Raw genomic sequence first — 26,117 nt, 5'->3', positions numbered from 1 at the left:
CATATAGCAACTTTTATTAAATGCATTAATGTGAATAAAAACCGAATTAATTCAAGAATATTTTACGTCAATGGTTTATACGTAATTTTTTATAGGTTATGTCATAAAAACAATGTTTTAAGTAAGATATAAGCCTCAAACGATCCAATATGTAAAATACTGGACGGTCCTCAGCGCTAACGCGCTTCGGACAGTCCAGTATTTTACATATTGGATCGTTTTCGTCTTATATCCTATACTTAAAACACGGTTGTGATGTAATCCTTTGTTAGTTTTGTCCATTATATAGGTTATTGTACTGATACCGCTCTATACACACGATTTTTTACTATACCTGTCCATTATTAACCTGTAGCTGTCCATTCTTAAAATAATGGATTCTTTAAGAATGGACAGGTACAGGTTAGTAATGGAAAGGTATAGTAACAACCTTGTACGTTGAGAGGTGTGAGTACATCAGCCTAGAAGTTCTAAAGTTTCAAAATATAATAAAACTACAGCGTGTTTTCTCTAGAATTTGTAGCTGCAATAAAAAAAAACCCCTGAGGGGGAACGTATGATTTTAAACCAATGTGCCAATTAAACCATTAGAAAGTAGTAAAGTCCTCCTTGTGTACTTCTGAATCGCAATAGAAAAGTATCCCAGATATACAACCTGGTATGACATTTTCAGTCGAAAATAGATGCAAATAGGCAACGTAATGTAAAAACAAGAGCTGTCGGAAAACAGCAACGCTCGACTATTCAACTGACTTGTCAATTGAGAATGAATATTAAAGCCGAAAAGGGGACATAATTTTGTAAAATTGCAAAAAGGGTTATGGAACCTGTGCAATGCGTATCAGTACACGACAATGGACAATTGTGCAAATCTCAATCCATTCCTATCAGAGGATACTGAGATACCAGCTTACATACAAAAATTTAACCAACAAATTCTATGTCGAAAAAATAGCCTAATTTTGTAAAAATGCAAAGTAGAGTTATGACACCTGTGCACTGCATATGGGATCATTACAGTGGAGAAGTGTGTGGCGTTTCAATCTATTTCCGTTAGTAGGTACTGAAATACCAGCTTACATATAAAAGCTTAATCAAAAATTTCTAAGTCGTAAAAGGGGCGCAGTTTTATACAAAAACAAAATAGAGTTATGAACCTGTGCAGTGTAAACCAATTTATCACAGTGATTAAGGTTCATGTAAAGTGTTTTGAAACTGCCCCTCATGTGATTTTATTTTTATGGCATCGTAGACCTTTGTTTTTCATAAAATGTTTACCAAACTGTTCAGAATAGGTAGAAGTGTCATTCAAGAGAAGTTTTATGTTTGGAATAATAGATTATCTCTTATCACATTTACTTTGCTCGTCCACATTCTGTTTTGTAGAAAATATCAAACTTTCTTTTAAAAAATATTTTGACATTATGTCTATACTTATTGTGTGCCTAACATATTTCTCCAGCTACTCCCAGTGTTGAAAATGTTACAAACATGTACATTTCAAAACGTTGCAAAAAGTGCAAAGTGAAAGTGAAAGTAGGGCTGTTAAAATGACAAAATACTGTTATGTTCAAGAAAATATGTAAGTTAACCATATTTCATTACTGAGAGTACCCAGATAAATATGTTGCACACACAACCAAAAAAACTTTTAAAATACGTTTGAAAAAGAAGCTTGATATTTTCTACAAAATAGAACGTTGACAGCCGAAGTGCATGTGATATTAAACAAAAACACATTCCCAAACAATCCTACCTTTGAAAAGTATTTACTACTTACTTTAAACATTTCAGTATATCTATTATAAATGGTAATGGTCTATGAGAAATAAATTTCCAGAATTATTATTCACCTGAGGGATGGTCTCTTTTTAAAAAAAGATAGATAGATATCTTTATTTCCACCAATTGTGGAGAGCACATTTTTTTGCCATAACTGACACTCAGAAATGTGATCTTAATTTAACAATACATTTTTTTTTTTTTTTTTTTTTTTTGCAATTACTATGTTATTTATTGTAATAGCGAAATACGATCGACATACGAGTCATAACTAGTAAAGATCACATATAATACGTATAATTTTCTTCTAATAAAATTGATAGAATACCTCGTAATTACGAGATAAGAACGAGTGTCTTGTAATAATAATATAAAATACATATACATACATTTTAGAATGTCATCACCCGGACCCGTCATCTATATAAAACTGCAAACTCAGCACGAACAAAGCATGGACAACTATTGTTACATACATCATACGGCCAAGTTAAATTTTACTTTTTGTAATGATACTTCAAGTCATTCAAAAAACTTTCCATTGCAATAAATATTTTTATGCAATCTAATTTTAACTCTATTTGACTTGGTATTTTTTCTTAGCACAGAGACACAAATCAATGAATTGTCTTTGCCTCAAAGAGGACAATATTATAGACACTATATAATATCACGACAATCTTGATTTTTTCGTGAGGACCGTGTTTTAAGTCAGAGAAAAGCCTCAAACTATCCATTATGTGAAAGAATGGACAATCTCGGCGCGTTGCGCCTCGATTTGTCCATTCTTTCACATAATGGACAGTTTTCGGCTTTTCTCCTTTACATAGTTTCTCTCTATCGGACTTGTTAATGTGCGTAACCGTGGAAACCCGACCGGAATATTCCAAGTGGAAATCGGGTATTTCCGTAAGCACTCGTACAGACGACAATTTATGGGAGAGAAAGTATCGGACAGATGACAACGGCTACAACAGATATATCACACTGTTTTGTAAGGAATTGAATAGCCGTGGAGCAGGGCTTTAATTCAATATTCAAACTTTGTTCTAATCATGATATTTGTGAAAAAAAGGTCCATGTTTTTGTTTATACTTACCGTCTGAATTGCCAGAATGCTGAAAGATGTCACGTGTTTTAGATCAGTATGAACCCTACATATACATTCCCTTTTTCTTCATATTTTGCAGCAATATGACAAGGTTATAGCTCTGCACCCGAAGTATGTGTACAGCTACGCTCCTGCAACCGTTCTTAATGTCTATAATGTCGGATACCGTGTACAGTTTTACGACGATACCGAAAGAAGACTTCCGAGATCAGAGGTCTATAAAATATCTCCTAGAAAATACACAGAAGATATAAAATATATTAAAGATCAAGAATTAAAGACGTCCGGACGTGTTCTGGCTCGGGACGATGTCAACGGTTTGTATAGGCACTGTAAGTAGAGATCATACTGATTATACTACAGGACCCAGTTATAAACGTTTTAGTCTATACATTTAATAGCTACATTTTCATTTGTGATGTAGATGGGAACATGCTCTTTTTAACAGGTTGCTTTCTATCTAAGGTATTTGAAGGAATAAATACGATGATCCACTTGGACAATCGAATTTTTTTATTTCTGAACCCCATAATTCAAAAGTTTAAATCACGAAACCACGATGATGAAAAGGTGCGATAACCTATCGGGATTCACCGTCGAGGTTTTGTGTTTTCATCATCGTGCTTTCGAATTCGACTTTCATCATCGTAGTTTCGACTTTCATCATCTTGCTTTCGACTTTCACCATCGTAGTTTTGTGTTTTGCCACCGTGAGATCAACTTTCTACATCATTGTTTCGACTTTTGTCATCGTAGTTTCGTGATTTTGACTTTCGAGGTATGGTGTTCATGAATAAAAATTTCAATGTCCCTAACGGAACACCGTAAATAGATGATACTATGCTATTTTTGTGATGAAATCAGTGAAAACACCAAGTACCATTAAACGTAACAAGAGCTGCCGCAAGAGATGTTGTGATCAACTATTTCGATACTGGATTTTGAAATAGGGCATATCTGAGAAAGCTAGAGCTATCACTAGAGTAATGAATATCCATAAGGTCGGACAATAAATTATGTCTGAGTAAAATCCGTTTAGTGATAACAGAGTAAAAGAGAAAGTAATCAGAACATTAACTAAAAATTTTAGCATAAAAGAGACATAATTCATGCCATATTACTGTAACAGCAAGACACCATGTGTTATATGATATGGGTGATGGACTACTGATGTGAAAAAAACACAACTAAATTTGAATCAAATCCATTTTTAAGAACCTAGAACAGTGAACATGAATAAAAATAACCTGACATTTGAATTGAAAATGGTGCATAATTTATGAAACATTTAAGCTGGATTAATGGACCTTCTCGTCGGCCGAAGGTTAAGAAATGAATACCCCACATAGTATACGTTTGTAAATGATTTTAAGCAAATATGTTGGACTCAAAGAAATTTCAGTTCGTAAATTCCTTCTCGGAGTTTCGCCGTTAACATTATATTTTAGTAGATTTCTGTTTTATGCTATATATATTATATAATTTGTTACAATATCTCTCACAATTTTTGTTGGGTTTAATGTCACACCGACACAGTTACAATTGATACGACAACATTCCGACTTTGATAGCGGAAGAAGACCCTTAGTGTCCTGGTTCGGGCATTACTTCAGGCAAGGATGGGCACCTTGGTAGAACTGCATTACTTCCGAAATGTAGCTGGATGGGTTCCTCATATGAAATAATTATGCAGCCTAAGCTTGGTTTCGAACCCACAGCGTAGAGGAGCAAGTGAGTAAAGTCCATGACCTTGTCAGCGCGATCAAGGAGGCCCGACACGTCTTACAAAACTGAACCTGATGTTATTGTATATATTCGCAAATCAAATATACTGAACATAACACTTACAGTTGTAGCAGACACACCAGACCACCAGACACAGCAGATTTTTCTACAGTTGCCAAACAACAGATACAAAAAACAGATGGCTATACATGTGTTCCCGCAAAACGGGCGTAAGCGTAAATTTGACCGGAATTGGAAATACGTGATTGGACCTTTAGATCCTGCCTGTACGACGTATCTTCCCGCAGAAATTGTTTGCAGACGACCGCTACGCCTTATGTTTTGCAATGGGATGCAGTAAGTCCTTCTATAATGTTCTCGGGATACGTATATAGAGGGAGAGCTGTGTCAAACATACATTTGCACTTCTTTTATTCTGCTAGACTTTAATTTTATACTTTGGAAGTATTTTCCATGAAAACATTTCCATGATTTATAGTCGTAAAGAAGCATGTTTGATTTTTCCATGACACTGTAGCGTCAGCATCTCTGCAATTTCAAAAAACTGGTCTATTATCCAAGCTTTGACACATGCCTTTTGTACAGGGCAGGGGAACGTCTCTATTTCCCTGGTGTATAGATAAAGGCTTAGCTCAACGGCATTTCCATGGTCCTAAGGTTTTTTGAATTGTAAAATTTTAGCACGGACGTTTTCACGGTCCTGTGGTTAGTATATGGAAAATAATATTTTCACAAAGACATTTCCATGGTCCTGTGGTTAATATATTTATCAAAGCCTTGAAATGTCTGATGGTTGCGGGTTTTTTGTAGATTTATTGTCTGTTTAAATGCCAGTCTATGAATATACATGAAATGAGAAACAAATACAAATTTAATGTGCCTCATCAAAGATGAACTCTGCCTGACCCAGCTTGGGATGTAAATGGGCTGGAATTCCTTATCATTGATAGATCTTATATAATATAAATGATCAGTGTGAGTGGATACAGGTTAAATAAGAACTGCTTGTTCATTGATAATTTATCCGCATTGTTCATGAATGGGACTATTTTGTGTAGCACATGAACATCCTATGGGTGTGATTTGGAATAAAATAAATTTTTAAGATGTTATGATAGTCAGAAATACACTTTAACTTTGGTAGCGGGATAAACCCGCAACCAAAAATTCCTCTTCACAAAGACATTTCCATGGTCCTGTGGTTAATATATTAAAAATCATCTTTTTACAAAGACATTTCCATGGTCCTGTGGTTAATATATTAAAATAATCTCTTCACAAGGATATTTCCATGGTCCAATGGGTAAGTATATCAAATTTTAATACAGAAGAATTTCCATAGTTATTGGGATTAATACTTAAAAGTTTAGCATAAGGACATGTGGGGGGACATTTCCATCGGCTTATAACGAATCTGCACAATAGTTCAGTGTACGTTTTCTTTTCACAATATGTGTTTACATGGAAATATTTCCTACTGAATTAAGATAACAAACAATTGATTTTTTTTTAGTTTTGAGGATGACTAACAGCCATATTGGTTATCGTCTTTTAAAACGGATTATCATCAAAATTATTTCATCCAAATTCCACTGATCATGTTCTTGGACGTTTCGTTTTAGAAATAAAATGTTCCAAACAGTAATTTGACTATATATGTTTGTTAAGAAAACTTATAAAACTTTTAGCATATCTTAATTTGCATAAGGAAAAATGGAATCAACATTTTTGTAAAATTTCGAATTTGTCATGATAGATCTATTTTGTACATGTATTTGACCTTAAAATAAAATGAAGTTAAAATAAAGACCATATCAAATTTTAAGAAAGTTCATACTGCCATCCCAAGAGACCTTAAGAATGATTTGTTATATTTGTTTATTGGAAAATTAAGACTGAATTTTCATAAGTTCCTGTTACAGTGAATTAGACAGTCAAATAATCCTTGCTGCTATATTCATACGCAAGGTAGATAAGGCACTACCTTATCCGAATGGTCGTTAATGTTGTTCTTTTTTTTACAGAAATGATCATGCCAAGCTGAAACAGTGTTTCTACATTAGTGAAGACTACTATAAGAACGCTACTAGATATTTCATTGCTAATAATTCAGACATGATATGGAATTGAAAACCTATACGCGAACACATTTATGTAATGATGAGATAAATTTGGCATTTTAGATCTACCTATGTCACATGGAAATAGAATGCTACCTAAAATTATATTTTTACGAAGTGTTTCTGTGATATGCAGAGCCTCCTAGCTGTGAATCAAATTTTATTTATGGTTGCCACCGATTAACTCCCCTCACGAACATATAGGGCAGGGGAGGCTGAATGCAACTTCTCAAAATTGAAGAAGCTTCCCAAGTGTTCTTTCATACTAGATGTAAATCATCCATACTTGAGGAACTTTTATCCGAAAGAATGTATGTTCTAGGAATTTTTAACTTGTTGAAGGTGCGGATCTCGATGATAACTGTTTTGGCGGTAACGAGGCTCTGCCGAGTTTCCACAAAATAGTTATCCGAGAGCCCGATATTTCCATTTACACCTACAACCAGTGATATATTCTTTTTCTTGCATACCATATTCTTTAAAGGTTAAAAGTAATAAAACTAATTCGTTTCTTTTAATCACAATTTGATTATAATAGTGTATGATTTTACGCATTCATTCCTAAATTACAGCACGTGAATCGGGGAATCTTTCACTGGTTGAAACATCGGATCGAAGGTAACTTGACAGTTACCGTCGAGCCAGATATTTCAATTCGATTTTTCAACCAACGAAAGATTCTTACATTCAAGCACCGACAAAAACACGGGAAAGTCCTGTCTGGTATGCAAGAAAATATTAGTTTTAGAAGCGTGGACGTGTCTTACCCAGGGACAACTAATTCCGCTGTCTTTTTGTAGTTGTTGCAGAATAACTTCATCTACTTAGAATATTACTGAGGTTTTATTGCTATTATTTTATTAAAATAAATTGCAAAGAAATGAATCGTTTTGTGATGAAAGTTTCCTATTATGAAATAATTTCACATCCCAAACAGGGTTTTCGAACCCTCAAGCAAATCATAAGTTGGATAACATTGAATGTATATATTTCTAGTAACTACATACTCGTTTTTACTTTCCCTTAAGTTACAATAGAACCGGGAACGCCAATAGTTTTCCATATTATTTTAACATCTTAATTTTATATTGGGTGTGTGACGTCATTCTAATGTGTGTCGTTGCATTATTTTGTTTATCTGCGTCAGAAATGACAATTTTATTCAGGCTAAAGAACAAATTGATATTATAATATTTTATAGTTTACACACACTACTACGGCTTGCATTAGAACCGGAAACCAATTAGAACAGTTTGCTACACTTAAATTATAATGTGCGTGAAATTAGCCAGAGCAGCCAGAGTAAAAAATGTGCGTGAAATTAGCCAGAGCAGCCAGAGTAGCCAGAGATCAGCCAGAGTTCAGCCAGAATTCAGCCAGAGTTCAGCCAGAGTTTAGCCAGAGTAGCCAGAGAAGTCAGAACTCTGGTTACTCTGGCTAGCCAGAGTAGCCAGAGTTCAGCCAGAGAAGTCATAACTCTGTTTACTCTGGCTGGCCAGAGTAGCCAGAGTTCTGCCAGAGAAGTTATAACTCTGGTTACTCTGGCTGGCCAGAGTAGCCAGAGTTCAACAAGAAAAGCCAGAGTTTCTAGGATGTTAAAATGTTATGGCTACTCTGGTCAGCCATAGTCAAGAATAGCCCGAATCACCTGGATTTTATTTGCTCTGGTTAGTCTGGCTGGCCAGAATAGCCAGAGTTTCTATGATTTTAAGGGTAGCCAGAGTAACCTGGTTCACAAAACATTTTCCGTCTTGGCTGAGTTTGATTATGAAACTTAATATGTCATTTCTATCTAAATAGCATGTTTAAACTGGATTTCAAGTTAATTTCTATTTTCAAGTGGCTATTAAGAGTAGCCATAGCAGCCAGAGCAGCCAGAACTCTTGTTACTCGAGCTGGCCAGAGTAGCCAGAGTTCAACTAGAGTTCAGCCAGAGTAGCAAGAGTTTCTAGGATTTTAACATGTTCTGACTACTCTGGTCAGCCAGAGTATCCGGAGTAGCCCGAGTCACGAGGATTTCATTTGCTCTGGTTACTTTGGCTGGAATTTCTGGGATTTTAACATGTTTTTGAATTTGATTATGAAATCTAATAAATGAGCCGTGCCATGAAAAAACAAACATAGTGGCTTTGCGACAGCCTGCGCATCCGCGCAGTCTGGTCAGGATCCATGCTGTTCGCTTTTAAAGCGTATTGGACTTGGAGAAACTGTTAGCGAACAGCACGGATCCTGACCAGCCTGCGCAGATCTCAAACCCACTATGTTGGTTTTCTCATGGCGCGACTCATATGTCATTTTTATCTAAATAGCATATTTAAAACTGAATTTCAAATTAATAGCTGTTTTCAAATGGCTTTTTAGAGTAGCCAGAACTCTGGTCACTATGGTTGGCCAGAGTAGCCAGAGTTCAGCCAGAGTTTAGCCAGAGTAGCCAGTGTTCAGCCAGAGTAGCCAGAATTCTTGTTACTCTGGCTGGCCAGAATAGCCAGAGTTCAGCCAGAGTAGCCAGAAATCTGATTACTCTGGCTGGCCAGAGTAGCCGAGTAACCAGGATGTCAATTGCTCTGGCTACTTTGGCTAGCCAGAACAGCCAGAATTTCCGAGATGTCCATTGGTTCTAGCTACCCTGGTTAGCCAGAATAGCCAGAGAAAATACTGTAATACCTATAGCGAAATAGCCCTTTTGGTACTCTTAGGTTTGATTTTTTAGTGTTTTATATGTATCAAGTGTATCATCGTACCATCGTGCATCGCGGTTTAGTATTAAATAAAAAGTCACGATTGTCCGAACGGAACGCCGTACATAACAGTGTGAAAATGTTGAAAAGTCAATTTATATTACTGAACAATATAGATAGGTAAGACTAAGTCAGATTAAATAATATTTAATAGTTACCGTTATATATTGAATGAGTCTCATACACTATACTTGAATTATTTTAGCTCGTGTCACTGTGTGACAAGGTGAGGTTTTGTGATCAACTTTTGTCTTGTCTATCAGATTGAGTCAGGCTCTTTGACTGAACTCAGTACTTATTCCATTTTATATTGTAAAACTTCTCAAGTATCACAAGACCCAGAGCTTAGATATTTTGCAAGAAGCATTGGCAGGTGCATCTCTTTCAAAATTGTTCAAATCATGGACTCCGGGGTCATATTGGAAACTGCCTTGGGGCTTTAAGTTTCACATAGAATAATATATTAAATTCTATAAAAATATTCTTATTTTCCGTTAGGCCCAGACTACATATATTTTCTATGTAGCATGGCCTAGTGAATGCCTCTCTTAAAATTAAGTAAATCATGTCCCCTGATGTCAAATTGCCCCCGCTTGTGCTAATGAGCTTGCAAAGTCTTACAGGAAAATCTTTTAAAATATTCTCAAAAGAATTGCAGTGACAAGAGTTAAGATATTTTACATGTTCAACTCCATACCACAGAGTCAATGGTTCCTACTTAAGTTTTATATAGAAAAAAAACATGATATACTTACATAGCAAAAATCTTTTTCAGAGCCACAAGGGTAAGAGCTGAAATATTTTGCATGTAAATTAGCAAAATTTATAATGGAGTTCTTTCGAACTTGATTGAATCACCACCCCCAGGGCAATATTAGTCTCTCTCTGTGGATTATACTTCTAATCTTATACAATATAAGTTTAAAGTTTCCAGAATGCCCAGAATTTAGAGTTAACAATTACAAATTGTGAATTTTTACTATGAAGTCCATTTGATGAAACACTTTATACATGAAACACTAAAAATAACCTGAGGGTACAAAAAGGGTCATTTCGCAATATGTTAAAGCTCTAGAAACTCTGGCTACTCTGACAGAAGTCCGTTTTATGAATCACTTGATACATAAAACACAAAAAATCAACCTTGAGAGAACACAAATAGTCAACAATCTTCTCACGCCTTTCCAATATATTAGCTTCCGTTCTAAACATAGCTGTGAGGCTCAACTATTATCCTTTACACAAGAAACTTTTGACAATCTCCAATCTGGAAACAAACAAGTCTCATTGTAATGGATTTCTCGAAAGCTTTCGACAAGATCGATCATCAACTCCTTCTCTATAAAATCGTGAAACTTTGTGTCTACAGAATCTCTCTATCCTGGATTCAATCTTTCCTTAGTAACCGTTCTCAATCTATAGTAGTTGAAGGCTCACACGCTTTACCAGTTCTATCAGGGGGTTCCTCAAGTTTCAGTGTTGGGTCCTTGTCTCTTCCTTTGCTTTATCAATGACCTTCCTGACTCTGTTAAAGGTAGAATACGCTTATTTGCTGATGACACCTGACCATCATATACCTCAACATAGACTCGTTAATAGACTCTTAAAAAGTTCAAGATGATTTGACAAAATTAGAAGAATGGGAACGTAATTGGTCTATGGAATTCAATCCTGATAAATGCGAAATAATAGGAATCTCAAAAATAAAAGAGAAAAAATATCATCTTTCCATATAAATTACTTAATCAAGAACTAAAAACTACAGGAAATGCTAAATATCTTGGGATTACTATTAGTGATGTCTTAACTTGGAAACACATATTGAAATTACATCTTCAAAAGCTAGTAACACTCTCAGATTTATAAAAACATATGTACAATGTAATAACAATAATATTAAAAAACTGCTTAAAACATACGTTCGCCCACAATTAGAATACTGTAACACCATATTGCATCTATTGCAGAAAAAACTTAGTATATGAGATTATTATCATTATTACATTATTATCATCATCATCATCATCATCATCATTATTATTATTATTATTATCATTATTATTATTGTTATTATTATTATTATTATTATTATTATTAATCCAGATTCGTTAAGCGCCCATTTAATATAAAATATACGTTCAAGGGCGCTTAACAATTAAACATGTGACATATCGCAGATATGTAGGAAAATCACAAAAACATGGCATATGCAATATTACACACGAACACGGGACCTGGTTAATCTGGCTACTCTGGCTGACCAGAGTAGCCAGAACATGTTCAAACCCTAGAAACTCTGGCTTCTCTGGCCAGCCAGAGTAACCAGTGCTACTTTAATTAACCATTTGAAAAAAGTTATTAACTTGAAATTCAGTTTTAAATATGCTATTTAGATAGAAATGACATATTTAGTTTCATAATCAAACTCAGCTCAGACTGAAAATATTTTGCGAACACGGGACCTGGATACTCTGGCTACTCTGGCTACTCTGGCTGACCAGAGTAGACAGAACGTGTTAAAATTCTAGAAACTCTGGCAACTCTGGCTGGAGTAACCAGAGCAAATGATATCCTAATGACACGGGCTACTGTGGCTACTTTGGCTGACCAGAGTAGCAAGAACGTGTTAAAAATCTAGAAACTCTAGAAACTCTGCCTACTCTGGTTGCATTCTGGCTACTCTGGCCAGCCAAGAGTTCTGGATACCGGATGAACTCTGGCTACTCTTGCTAAACTCTGGCTACTCTGGCCAGCCAGAGTAACCAGAGTTCTGGATACTGGATGAACTCTGGCTACTCTTGCTGAACTCTGGCTACTCTGGCTGAACTCTGGCTACTCCGGCCAGCCACAGTAACCAGAATTATGACTTCTCTGGCTGAACTCTGGCTACTCCGGCCAGCCAGAGTAACCAGAGTTATGACTTCTCTGACTGAACTCTGGCTACTCTGGCTAGCCAGAGTAACCAGAGTTCTGACTTCTCTGGCTACTCAGGCTAAACTCTGGCTGAACTCTGGCTACTCTGGCTAAACTCTGGCTGAACTCTTGCTACTCTGGCTGCTCTGGCTAATTTCACGCACATTAAATTATAGTCATATCTTGGTTCATACTTACTATGGCTGCTCACAGTAGAACCGGAAACCAATTAGAACAAATTGCTACACTTGAATTAAAGTCATATCTTGGTTAATGTGACCCTGACTGCTTACAATATAGAACTGGAAACCAATTAGAACAGTTGGTTACACTTGAATGAAAGTCATATCTTGGTTAATGCACACTATGGCTGCTCCGGAAACAAGTCATTTGAATTAAACGGTCCTATCTTGGTTCAAACCCATTATGGCTGCTCACAATAGAAAAGATAACCAATTAGAACAGTTGCCTACATTTGAATTAAAGTAATATCTTGGTTTATGCGCACTATGGCTGCTCACAATAGAACTGAGAACCAAGGAGAACAGTCATATTATAAATGATGGCTAAATTTTGGTCCTCACTCACTATGACTGCTCACAGTCAATCCGGAAACTTAACATGCAATTAAGCCACGTGACAAATGATGGCTACCCATTATGACTGCTTACCATAGAATCAGGACAGAAAAGTCACATGATAATGGTCGGTAACAAATGAATCATTTCTTTGTTCATATCCAGTAAACAACTTGAAACCAAACATAAAAGTCACATGATAAATTATTGCAAAAGAAATGATTAAAATAAGATATTGTTTCATGCACAGAACAGGGAACCAGACAGAAAAATCATATGACAAATGATGGTTAAATTTGAAGCCATAATTGTGTTCATTCCCGCTATGAACCGGAAACCATACAGAAAACTCGCATGGTAATTATAATCGCAGCAGTTGTATTAAAGTAATGTCTTGGTTCACACCCGTTATTTCTGCTCACAATGGAACCGGGTGCCAGACAGAAAAGACGCATGATGAATGCCGGCTACGACTGAATGAAAATCGTTTCTGGGCTCATACCCACTAAGGCTATACTCGCAATAGAACCAGGAACCAAGCAGAAAATTCACATAAAAAAGATAGCTACAATTAAAGTCACATATTGGTTTATTTTATGCATGCACACAGTAGAACCGTAACCAGACAGAGCACATGCTATATGATGGCTATAGTCAAAGCCATATTTTGGTTAAAACTAATTCCAACTGCTCACAAACGATCCGTATACTAGACAGTCGTGGTCCACACCCATCGTGACCACTGACAATACAAGCGGGCAAACAATGGAAAAGTCACATGGCGAATACATTCATAATTATCTTAGTCGACCCGCCCGCTTAGCTCAGTAGGGAGAGCGCAGATCTACGATCCCCGGGAGGGGCGCATGTTCTCTGTGGCGATTTAATAAGAGACATTGTGTCTTAAATCATGCGTCCTCCACCTGTGATTCATGTGAGGAAGTTGGCACTTACTCGCGGAGAACAGGTTTGCACTGGTACAGAATCCATGAACATTGCGTTAAACCCCAAACAAACAAACACATCTTGGTTCGTAATACAAAAATAAACCAATCACAAAAGTCACAGGATAAATATCCGCTACAATGAAAGCCGTATCTTGGTTCATGTTAAATATTGCTACAATTAAGGACATATTTTGGTAGACACATAATATGACTGCGTACAATAGAACCGTGAACCAGACAGAAATTGGCATGATAAATGATGGGTACAATGAAAGTCATATGTTAGGTCGTATCCGCTTTGGATGCTCATAATAAAACAGGGAACCATCCAGAAAAGTAAGATGATGAATGATAGCCACCTTGGTTCATACCCACTGTGACTGCTCACGATACAATCGGGAACCAAACAGAAAAGTCACAAAATAAATGATGGCTACAAATAAAGCAATATCTTGGTTCATATATCAACAATGGATGCTCACGTATATAATCTAGCTCTATGTCTTATTACGTGTTTTGAACTGAATATAGTCGCAAAGTCATCAAAAGCAAAATAAAAGAATGAATTTCAAGTTATTACTTTAATAAAAGAAAATAGAAGTACAACTATATTAACAATCACTCGCTTGTTACAGTTACAACAACATCTGCAAATTATCATGTAAACAACGTTTAATAAGTACATTGTATACATGTATACATTTCCAAAAATGGTTTCAGTCTTAGAAATGAATGATTTTGAATTATTGAAGTCAAGTCAAGTGAAATAGTTTATTCATGTCTCTTCATACGTACAACATTACAAAACAGTACAATATTAAGATATTATAAAATACCTATGTATTTCTATACAGAAATGTAAGAGACAATTTGATATATACATTATTTTATACATTTACATATTCTAAAACCTAATATTTAGTAAGATGACGGTTTCCTTACATTGAAAGCACGAGGAAACTGTGGATCGATCTGTGATTAGCTACCGATAGATGCTGTGAATTTTGAATCCATCTGTGAAAAAATGCTTTGTAAGACATGAAACCAAAAAAACAAAAAAAAAACAAAAAAAAAAAAAAAAAAATCAAAAAAACTGCAAGAAATCTTTTATAATATGTAGGTTGTATCAAATCATATTTGATACGCATTTGCGGTTTGGTTCACTGTTCCTTTCATACTATTTTTCTAAACAACAACTAACAATGTTAAACTATTATTGACATTATTTACAAAATATTATTTTTTTGCTATGTTTTTAAATATTAAAAAAAGGTTTTGGCTGTACACTTTACTATATCTGTGCCAATATATTAACGTAAATATACTACAAGAAAATGGGGACAGACTGGGCGAGGGTTTGCAGATTTTTATAGGATTACACCCTGTGCTATTTAGAAACTATTTAACTACTAATTGATTTTATAGAGATTTCTCTGAGTAACTACAAGGCATTTTTAGTCATATCATTAAACGTCAATAAAAAATAATGAACACATGTAAAGTTTGAAACAAGCGGCAGCACAACAGGAATTGCCTAAACAGCAGGTTACGCGTACATGAATGATTTTGCTCTATGACTAATAGTTTCTGATTGACAACTTCGCCAGAATTTTGGCTACCATTTGAAATCAAATGATCTCTTAACCCTTACCTTGCTAAATTTCTATAATGAACTTGTCTATCTTTCAAACTGGACAGAACCATTAACAGTTCAAAGAGTTGCATATAAAAAGATACTGACAAAGAAGGAATCAATCGTGTCCAGCATGATAAGGGTTAAACTTAACCAAACAAAGCCTTCATTATTGACTGTATATGTAACACTGAACCAGCACAAAGCAGGGCCTCAATTTAATCCATGTATAAATGATATATATATATGTGCGGAGAAACCGGTCCCATAATTTTCATCCAATATTGAAACAACAATTTGAATGATCCTATAAGTAGAAAATTTCAGCTAAATAACTCACGGGCGATGAATTCAAAGTTTATTTATTAAAACCAGAAGGTCATTAGACCCATGTGGCACAGATTAGCAACGTCATATAATTGGTTATAAGATACATAATAATATAAGTACCTTTTATCCTTTCCCGTCTAAGGTCTGAGTTTGATCAACCTAAGAACGAAATATTTAAATTATCAGATATTTTCAACCTCGGACATTTCTAAATTAGCCTCCCCCCACTACCTCTAGTTCGACACAGTATCTAAACCTATTACATGTAAACGGAGATACGGGAGATTTATGATGACAACGATATCTTATTCAGTGTAAATTATTTTTACAGAACCCAGAGATAGGCGAGGAAGTTAAATTTAGAACATTTTTATTTTTTGTCAATGCACCTTCGGATAATAATTTTATGTACGGATAATGAAAATGATAGAAAGTTAAGATAAAAAAAAGTAAGTTGCTATTGCTGAGTTTAATAACACATATTTCCTAAGGTCATTTTTTTGCAGTGAGAGCATACAAAGTAATGTACCTATAAACTTTTATGTGATATCAAAAACGAAAGTAGATATTAAAATACCACCTGATCTTAACGCTGTATTTGTTGACTTTATTAACATAAATGTTAAGTATTTGTTTCGTTTGTATAATTCAGGTGACTCATTTGATTTAAATAAAATTAAAATATAAATCGCACTATCGACCTGTTACAACTTGATTTAATTTTGTCATATGACATCACTATAAATAAGTTGTTATCTGATAAACAATTTTTAATCGGGTCCAGTTAACGTTTATCTCATTATCATTTTGTTTTCAGCTCAAATACTGAGCTGCGTACAAAAATGGAAGTATCTGGTCGTAGGACACATGGTGCGTCAGGAGGGCAACCATCTACCAAAGATGGGGAACTATTCTGTCAGCCTTGTAGCAGTGATGGTGATTATGTGGTTGCCATGGGATACTGTAAGAACTGTAATGAATACTTCTGTTCTGCATGCCTAAGAGTTCACCGAAAACAATCCATGAGCCGAAATCATGTTATCTTAGAAGGCAAAAGTATGCCGAAATCTCTGGTACCGGAAGTAGACGTAGAACCTTGCTCCGAGTTATGTGCAACGCATACCAATGAAATAGTTAAATTCTACTGTTCCTCTCATGATAAAATAGGATGCGGTGATTGTATGGTCTTAGAACATAAAGCTTGTAAAGTAGAACGAATCCAAGACATCTCATGTAGCTATTTTAACGGCCCAGAACACACAATGCAAGTTAAAACAGTGGGACAATTCCTTCAAAGTCTGGAAGATTTAGGGACTTGCATACAATTCGCAGGGGAAGATATGAACGCAACATATTCCAGGGCTATAGCTGACATAAAAACATTTAGGAAAGAAGTGAATATTTATCTAGATAAAGCTGAAGCCGAGATTATGGCTGAAGTGAACAACTGGAAAAAGAAAACTGGAAAGACATTTTCAGAACTGAACAATGATAAATTATCAATACAAAATGAAATCAAAGAATTAGAAGAAAAACTAAAGCTCCAATCCAAAAAGGCAAACGAACTTTTTATGGCAGCCAAACAAATGAAAGAGAGGATGATCACAATCGATACCAGCATTAAGCAAATGTTCCAAAAAGGCCAGACACAATCATTTATGTTTGAACCGTCTTCTGAAATAAAACAAATTATTTCTTCTAAGGTTCCGCTTGGGAAGCTGGCAGAAGAAGTCATAAAGAGAAACACCCAAAATAAACTTACGTTAGATGATATGGAGCCGCAGTTTGATGGAGAAATCAATATCAAGACACCGGAAGATAAATCAGACTGCGCCATTATAGCATCTGCTCTTATTTCACCAAGTCAAATAATACTTGCAGACAGTAAAAACAATTGTTTGAAAATGGTTGATATTGAACAGAGGAAACTATCCACAAGGCATGAATTGTGTAGTACACCGTTTAACGTGGCAGTTGTCTCCAGGAACCTTATTGCAGTAACACTTCCAAAAAAGAAGAAAATACTGTTTCTGTCTATCACACAGAAAAACACACTCACTGAAAGTCATGATATAAATGTGAATGGCGAAATTCGAAAAATCGCTTGTAAAAATGATACACTAATCATTGGGTATACTAACAAAATTGAAATTCTGAAAATGAATGGTGATGTTGTGAAAACAATATCTTCAACAGACTTATCGTGCATAGATGGTATAGCATTTTCTCATGATTCTATGGCATTTTATGTCACTAATCTCTACAGTTCAACAAAACTATATAAATTTGACTTTGATGGCAACATACTAGCATCATACAATGACGACACAATGCAATCTGTTAGAGGTCTCACAGTGACACCAGATGGTACAGTGCTTGTATGCAACTGGACTGAAAATGGAAGCATTGACATGATTTCACCAGCATGCAAGAAAATCAAGGAAATTCTACAGCAGAATGAACATGTTCAATACCCATATTCTGTTTCATTTTGCTGTCAAACAAACAAACTCTTTTTGAGTAACTCTGCAAGAAGCATTGACCCTAAACTGAAAAATGTGTTGAAAATTTTTCAGATGATGTGAATGTGCAACTGATAAAAAAGGGTCCTCATTATATTTGATGACAACCTCTCTGCTGTATTCCACAATTAAGATAACAGTCAAATCTGTGCTAAAATCACGTTTGAACTGAGACCACCTGTCTCTAAAGACAATATGTTTCATTTCCTATTTAAACACATGTCATACTATATTTTAATTTGTGAATAAAAATCATCTGCAAATAAAAAACAAATAAGAGTTTTGCTCCACCAACAGTGGTCTTTATAGGCAGTTTTGACTGTTTAAATAGTGGTATCACTGAGTATTTTGCCAGTATTTTATTTTTGTATTATATTCTGTGTATATTGGGTCTTATCTGAAGTTTTGCTTCAATTTATACTACACTGTATAATCATTGTATTGTATCAAAACATCGTGTGTTTTCTAAATTCCTGCTTTTATTCAATACATTTTATTATATATTTTTCCTGCGTAAATATAATATTATTTTCTTACGTATATTATTTGACAGAATGGTTGCATTTTGTGTGTGTTCTGATGTGCTGTCTTAAACGAAACATTAAATTATTTCTAGATTTCTAGATTAACAAGAAAGTAATGTACGTTTTGCATTTAACCTTCTTATGGTTAATATATATACTAACTTTTAAGTCATACAAAGAATTAAGATCTGCAATGGAGAAAGTGAGCTAGAATTTCCGATGCTGCGTAATCAAATGGGGACATATCTGAGAAAAATGCCTAGAAAAAAAATGCGAAATCATCCTGAAAGATTGGAGTTATAGCTATATATAAATCTTGTTACAATCTGAAACAAATACATTTATTATGTATCAATATTATTGGGAAGTTTTACCTGAAATTGTAACTAAAAAGCGGAAATACGTCATAAAAGATCAGAATCAGAGTTTTTAGTCCTTATCATATATGATGTTCATGATAATAAAGAACACCTTACTTTTAATAAAGTCCCTCTGTCGGTGTCTAAATGTATTTCTTTTTTTAAAAAATCGTATATTAAAACGTTGAGCGATAAGATCAACATAAAGCTACTTGCTGCGATGTCACTAGAAGTGACTTCATCCCACAAGTCCCTCTGTCGGAGTCTAAATGTATTGCATTTTTTAAAAATCGCGTTATAACTATAATAAACGTTGAGCAATAAGATCAACGTAAAGTTACTTGTTGCGATGTCACTAGAAGTGACTTAATCCCACAAATAAATTGGTTTTGAGAAACCGAGTTATCTTATTGTATCGTGTTTATCCTATTTATTGCACCACGCACATTGCGTGTTTAAGATAGTGGACCCGTAATGACAATCGGAAATTTCTGTTAGATTACGTTTTCGGCATTCTTCGGTTTTAACGGTAGGCCGTGTACTCATTGAGCTAGATATGTTAAAACATGATTATTCTATGTATCATTTCTATGTCTGTATCTTGCTTGTTCTTAAAGTCGATTTAAAACCTTTATATACCAAGGTTCTAGAACATTTATAACTAACCTTTAAAAAGCGGTATTTTTTAGCTCGTAGAAATTTCCAAACTACTTGAATTTTGCGTTCGATAAATGATAATTGAGTGGGCTAACGCTGAAAACGTTCGGCGATTCCTTGCCGTCGCCCGAATTCTCATCAAATGGACCGAATAATACAGTGCAGTGATGTAGTTTCATTGGAATGTCTCAAACTTTAAAGAGTTAACGAATCAATGAAATTAATTTATGTCAGTTTCATTTTATTAACCAGGAAACGATGTTTTGCGACTTTATGAAGTATATTTGTGTCATACATGTACGTGAATAAAACCAAATATTTTCTTCCGCGAGACTCTTCCGCGGATAAATCCTGATCACGTTGAGGTTTTTCTCAATATCATGACGTCATTCCGAGCACTTGCCAGTTCCTAAATATCGGCGTGCACACGAGAAGTAGCATCGAATAAATGATGGTCTTTAACTGAGAAAGAACTGCATTACTAAATATGTTTGTACCGATGCAATAGGAAACAGCGGTTATCATTCTGTGACACATCCAAAACCGGTAGCTGACGAATAGATTCTTTTAATTCAAATCAATTGTAATTTGATTAAACAATGCCTAAGAGGTATAACAGGGCTATTGACAGGCCCTTTCAGCCAGGCGCACCGCTCGTATAAAGTATCTCGGCGCCCGGAAAAAAAATTTCAATATACAAATTGTCATGTACAAATCTTACCATATGTGAACATTCCAGCCGATAATTTCCCGTTTTGATCATGCCCGGGGGCAAAAGTTTACTGGACAAATAGTTAATCATAGTCACGGATAGTGTTTCTGACTAGTTGTATTTTTTGCTCCCATCTTGTTACGTTTTAACAACTTAGCTTTAGTGCACAAACATTGGAGTTCAATATAACAGTCCCCCAATCTCTCCTATCCCCACTCTTTCTTGGGATCCCTTTTCCTTTCTAGTTATTTTACAAATATAGAAGATATACGAGGGGTGTTCAATAAATACCCGGAAAAGTGCTCTCATTTCTTTATTTCTAGTCTCATTTTGCTAAAATTTGAAAATATGACGGATATGAACATACTGAATGCAAATACCTAAATTACAGATTTCAGAACATGCACAATATTTATTTGTCGTCTCCAAGGCAACGCCATCACCCCAAAAGCGTCCCAACGTCATTATGATGCTGTCATATCACACTCAATTAATCAATACTACTCATGATTACCATTGATTCAATGTTTATCACCATTAAATGCATTTTACACCTTCCTAAGAATAAATAAATACTGTTCATATGATGTTCCTGTCGTATTGAAGAAATTGGACACTGAACTGATGCACTATCAAGGAGCTCTTTTATTTACTAAATGTGACTGAATGTTATTTTTCATGTCTGTAACACAAGTCGTCAGCAATATTCTCCTGACCACTTTTAAACGTCACGTCCCACTAATAAAATTTTGTTTTCTTCAGGGCATTGTCCCTCAAACCTTTTTCAGCATAACATTTGTCTCTTTCTTTGATTTTCGATTCAAAACACAAAATGTTATCTCACATCTCCGTTCAACACTGATTTTAAAGCGACGACCAACTCAATATACCTGCCAAATATTTTAATGATGTCACATTTATAATTTGACGTTATTTGCGTAACGCTTACTTTCCATATCAATATTCGCCCAATTTAAGAAAAGGTAGCTTGAAAAATAGGTAAATGGCAAGTAATGTTTTAGCGCATGTAAAATAGAAAAAGGAGACAAAATTGGGCCGGATGACGTCACATGACGTTGCCATTAGGACTCGCATTTACTTATTATTTATCCAAAGACAATCTAATTTTGACATATCAACTCAGTATTCCCTAATCTACATTTTGTAGCATTTTCGTTTATTTTTGATGATACATGAAAAATTGAGAGCACTTTTCCGGGTATTTATTGAACGCCCCTCGTAACTAACATATCTATGGAGCATTTTGGCAAGCATTTTGTCATAGAGCAGTTTGTTCATCAAAATTTCTGACTACATTTAGCATTTTGACTTACAAATATATTATAATTGCTCGAGCATTTTTTATAGAGCGTTTTTAAAATAAGGCATCAAGATTGAGCATTTCGTCATTAAGCATTTTGTATTTTGTCCAGAATTTTTTTCTCAAACATTTTTACACAAAGCATTTTGTCCCAACACATCGTCCATAGAGCAATTTGATGGTCCAGATCATCGGGCATTTTTGTCTATCAATCATTTTGTCCTAACAGATTGTCCATAGAGCATTTGTCACTGAACACTGTTCAGAGAGCATTTTACCGCTCAAGCATTTGGACATATCATTTTGTTTAAGCATCTTGGAGCATTTTGTTCATAGAGCATTTTGCTATTTTGCTCATGCATTTTGTTATTTTGCATTTTGTTTTAACATCTTGTCCCCAATCACAGTATCATTGTCTCGTTTATTATAGTCTCATTGACAAACTGCTCTTTGGAACCTTATAAAGTGTCTTTCTACAGTATGCACATTGCATTCACTAATTTGCTATCAGATATATTGACCATGGAAGATTTCGTCCAGACATATTGTTCGATCAATTTGTTCGTCCTCATAGTGCAGTATCATTGTCTCATTCGCATCACGTTCATTTGCAATATAACAAAGTCTCTTAAAATTAAATGCGCATTGTCATGTCGCTTTGTTATCAACCCATTTGTCATCAGCTTATTTACAAACTAATCAATCGCATTCAAACATTGTGTCCTAACATTTTACACATCTTCACATTACAGCGTTGTTTACTCATGTCTTTTACTCATTTTCTTTTGAACATAGTCTTCATACATTTTGTTCAACTACATAACGCCGTGTCATTTGTTTATTCGCAATATAACAAAGTGTCTTTTAGCAACATGTATATTGTCATATCACTTTGTTACCAATTCATACGTCATTTTAAAGATTCCTTTGTCATCTGCTCACTCGCATACAGTAACTGTCCATTCGTAAAATGACAGTGTCTAATACTCAGTGACGACATAATGCTTTTATTAGCATATTACAACTTGTTCATTTGTAACTGTACGGATCGCGGGGTCGTGAGATCGAGGCATGGGCGAGGCGTATGTTTTCCGTGACGATCAATTTTGATAAAGGACATTGTGTCTGTAACCATTCGTCCTACACCTCTAATCCATGCGGGAAGTTGGCAGCCACTTGCAGAGAACAGGTTTGTACCGATACAGAATCCAGGAACACTGGTTAGGTTAACTGCCCGCCGTTACATAACTGAAATAGTGCTGAAAAACTACGTTAAACCCAAAACAAACAAATTGTCTCTGTTGCAGTCGTATCCCTTCAGTAGACGAACACAACTTTTTCTAGACCGCAATACACCTACAGTTACAGCTCAACACTGTACATACCCAAACCTTTGCGTGAATGAAGTGACAACGTGTCGTTAAGTCAACCAGGTTTGAGAGATACTTTTATGGTAACTACTGTGATGAACCATCTCTGTTTCATAGTCATTTGCAAACTATCATCTCGACTTATTGTTCAGTACCTTAGCCATTTTCATTGTTGTACATATGTTCATTACGACTAAATCATTATTTGAAAGTCATTAAATAATCACAAACTAAGAATTTTCATTTAACATATTTTGTTGGGCTTTGACGCATTAAAGTTAACGAAATTAGTGACGTTGACGGGATAACAAATTATATTTTAAGACACAAGTCAGCCGCTGTTTCTAAATTAAAACAAATACTAGTATTAGCGTCTCTTTCGTGGAATCTTCCGACAGTATAGCGCATATCTTTAATATAAATACCAAACGTGATGTATTTTCACGGCACAAGACAAAGCTGGCTAGTAAAAAGGTAAGTCCCATCAATCGGAGCTAAAAATATCGCTGTAGTGTTGTCATAGGCGTTTCCAATGTTTACAATGTTCTTGGTGAACACAATCACTTCATTGTCATCTGGGTCAAGCGAGGAAGGCTTTAAAAGCAACATTTGGTACCAACATTGTCGCTGAAAAAGAAAATAAATACATTTATTTGACATTAATCAGTTTATTTTTAAAGCACGTTTTGTAATAACGTCTTACAGATAACAGCCTAGACATCTCACAGACTACAGTAATAATGTCTTACAGACAACAGCACTGGCATCTTGCAGACAACAGTGATATTGTCTTACAAATAACAGCCTTGACATCTCACAGACAACAGCGGTAGCATCTTGCAGGCAACAGTGTTAATGTCTTACAGACAACAGCATTGGCACTTCATAGAGAACAGTGATATTGTCTTTGCAGATAACAGCCTTGACATCTCACAGACAACAGTAATAATGTCTTACAGACAACAGCACTGGCATCTTGCAGACAACAATAATAATGTTTTAGAAACAACATCATTAACATTTCAAAGATAACAGTGGTATTGCCTTTGCAGATAACAGCCTTGACATCTCATAGACAACAGTAATAACGTATCAGCATAACAGCAGTGGCATCTTGCAGACAACAGTAATAATGTCTTACAGACAACAGCACTGGCATCTTGCAGACAACAGTAATAATGTTTTACAGACAACATAATTGACACTTCACAGACAACAGTGATATTGCCTTACAGATAACAGCCTTGACATATCACAGACAACAGTAATAACGTCTTACAGAGAATGGCAGTGGCATCTTGAGACAACAGTAATAATGTCTTATAGACAACAGCATTGGCACTTCACAGACAACAGTGATGTTGTCTTTACAGATAACAGCCTCGACATCTCACAGACAACAGTGATAGTGTCTTACAGATAACAGCATTGGAACCTCGAAGATAACAATAATAACGTCTTTACAGATAAAAGCCTTGACATCTCACAGACAATAGTGATAGCGTCTTACAGATAACAGCCTTGACATTTTACAGACAATAGTATTAACATCTTAGTATAAGTATCTTGAAATTTTGAGAAAATCAGTAAACCGGACCTGACTCTACATGTTCTTCCGTATAACTGCTTGCAAATAAAAAACTTATTGAAATAAACCTCAGTTTTCAAAGCTCAGACTCGCCCGCCATTGGGGATGAAATATCAGCATTACTATCTCTTAGACAACAGTAATAACGTCTACAGATATCAACACTGGAATCTCAAAGACAACAGTAGTAACTTCGTACAGACAGATAACACCATTGCAATCTCACAGACAGCAGTAAAATGTCTTACAGATAACAGCTGCAGTGGAATCTCACGGTCAACAGTAATATAACGTCTTACAGATAACGGCATTGGAATCTCAAATACAACAGTGATAACGTCTTACAGATAACAGCGTTGGAATCTCACAGACAACAGTAATAACGTCCTACAGATAAAAGCATTGGAATCTCACAGACAACAGTAATAACGCCTTACAGATAACGGCAGTGGAACCTCACAGACAACAGTAATTTAACGTCTTGCAGATAACGGCATTGGAATCTTACAGACAACAGTAAAAACGTCATACAGATAACAGCATTGGAATTTCACATACAACAGTAATAACGTCGTACAGACAGATGACAGCATTTGAATCTCACAGAAAACAGTAAAAACGCCTTACAGATAACAGAATTGGAATATCACAGACAACAGTTAAAACGTCTTACAGATAATAGAATTGGAATATCACAGACAACAGTAAAAGCGTCTTACAGATAACGGAATTGGAATATCACAGACAAAAGTAATAACGACTTACTGATAACGGCACAGGAATCTCACAGACAACGGTAAAAACATCTTAGAGATAAAAGCATTGAAATCTCACAGACAACAGTAAAAACATCTTTCAGATAACGGCACCGGATCCTCACAGACAACAGTAATAACGTCTTGCTGATAACGGCATAGGAACATTACAGAATACGGTAAAAGCATCTTACAGATAACGGCATTGGAATCTCACAGATAACAATAAAAGAGTCTTCCAGATAACGTCAGTGGACCCTCACAGAAAACAGTAACAACGTTTTACTGATAACGGTATTGGAATATTAGAGACAATAGTAATAACGTCTTACAGAAAACGGCATTGGAATCTCACAGGTAACAGTAATAATGTCTTACAGAAAACGGCTTTGGAGTCTTATAGACAACAGT

General features: G+C 35.3%; 2 protein-coding genes across 5 annotated transcripts in view; both read left to right on the top strand.

The window, feature by feature from the left end:
• The window catches only part of LOC123557586 (uncharacterized), an 80,347-nt gene that overhangs the window by 16,760 nt on the left and 37,470 nt on the right, over positions 1-26,117 (top strand). Inside the window, exons 10-12 of one of the 4 annotated variants that reach the window (XM_045349139.2) lie at positions 2,973-3,225; positions 4,744-4,975; positions 6,664-7,638. The exons of the other annotated variants lie outside the window; for them this stretch is intronic. Coding sequence (XP_045205074.2) covers positions 2,973-3,225; positions 4,744-4,975; positions 6,664-6,769 — 591 coding nt within the window. The 3' untranslated portion in view covers positions 6,770-7,638. Of the gene's footprint in view, positions 1-2,972; positions 3,226-4,743; positions 4,976-6,663; positions 7,639-26,117 lie in introns of those variants that run through there. 4 annotated transcript variants of the gene reach the window in all.
• On the top strand, positions 16,220-18,642 carry LOC123557585 (uncharacterized). Its single transcript, XM_045349137.2, has 2 exons — positions 16,220-16,347; positions 16,716-18,642. Exon 2 carries the CDS (start codon positions 16,741-16,743, stop codon positions 18,481-18,483), a length of 1,743 nt encoding a protein of 580 aa, XP_045205072.2. The 5' UTR covers positions 16,220-16,347; positions 16,716-16,740; the 3' UTR covers positions 18,484-18,642.

Source organism: Mercenaria mercenaria, chromosome 5 (genome assembly GCF_021730395.1).
Source record: "Mercenaria mercenaria strain notata chromosome 5, MADL_Memer_1, whole genome shotgun sequence".
In the NCBI taxonomy this organism is placed as follows: Eukaryota; Metazoa; Mollusca; class Bivalvia; order Venerida; family Veneridae; genus Mercenaria; species Mercenaria mercenaria.
Note: the sequence above shows the minus strand (reverse complement) of the source record. Positions and strands in the feature narration are given on the sequence as shown.

Excerpts from the sequence above, each read along its gene's own strand:
- LOC123557585 (XM_045349137.2), top strand. The coding sequence starts at position 16,741 with ATGGAAGTATCTGGTCGTAGGACACATGGTGCGTCAGGAGGGCAACCA.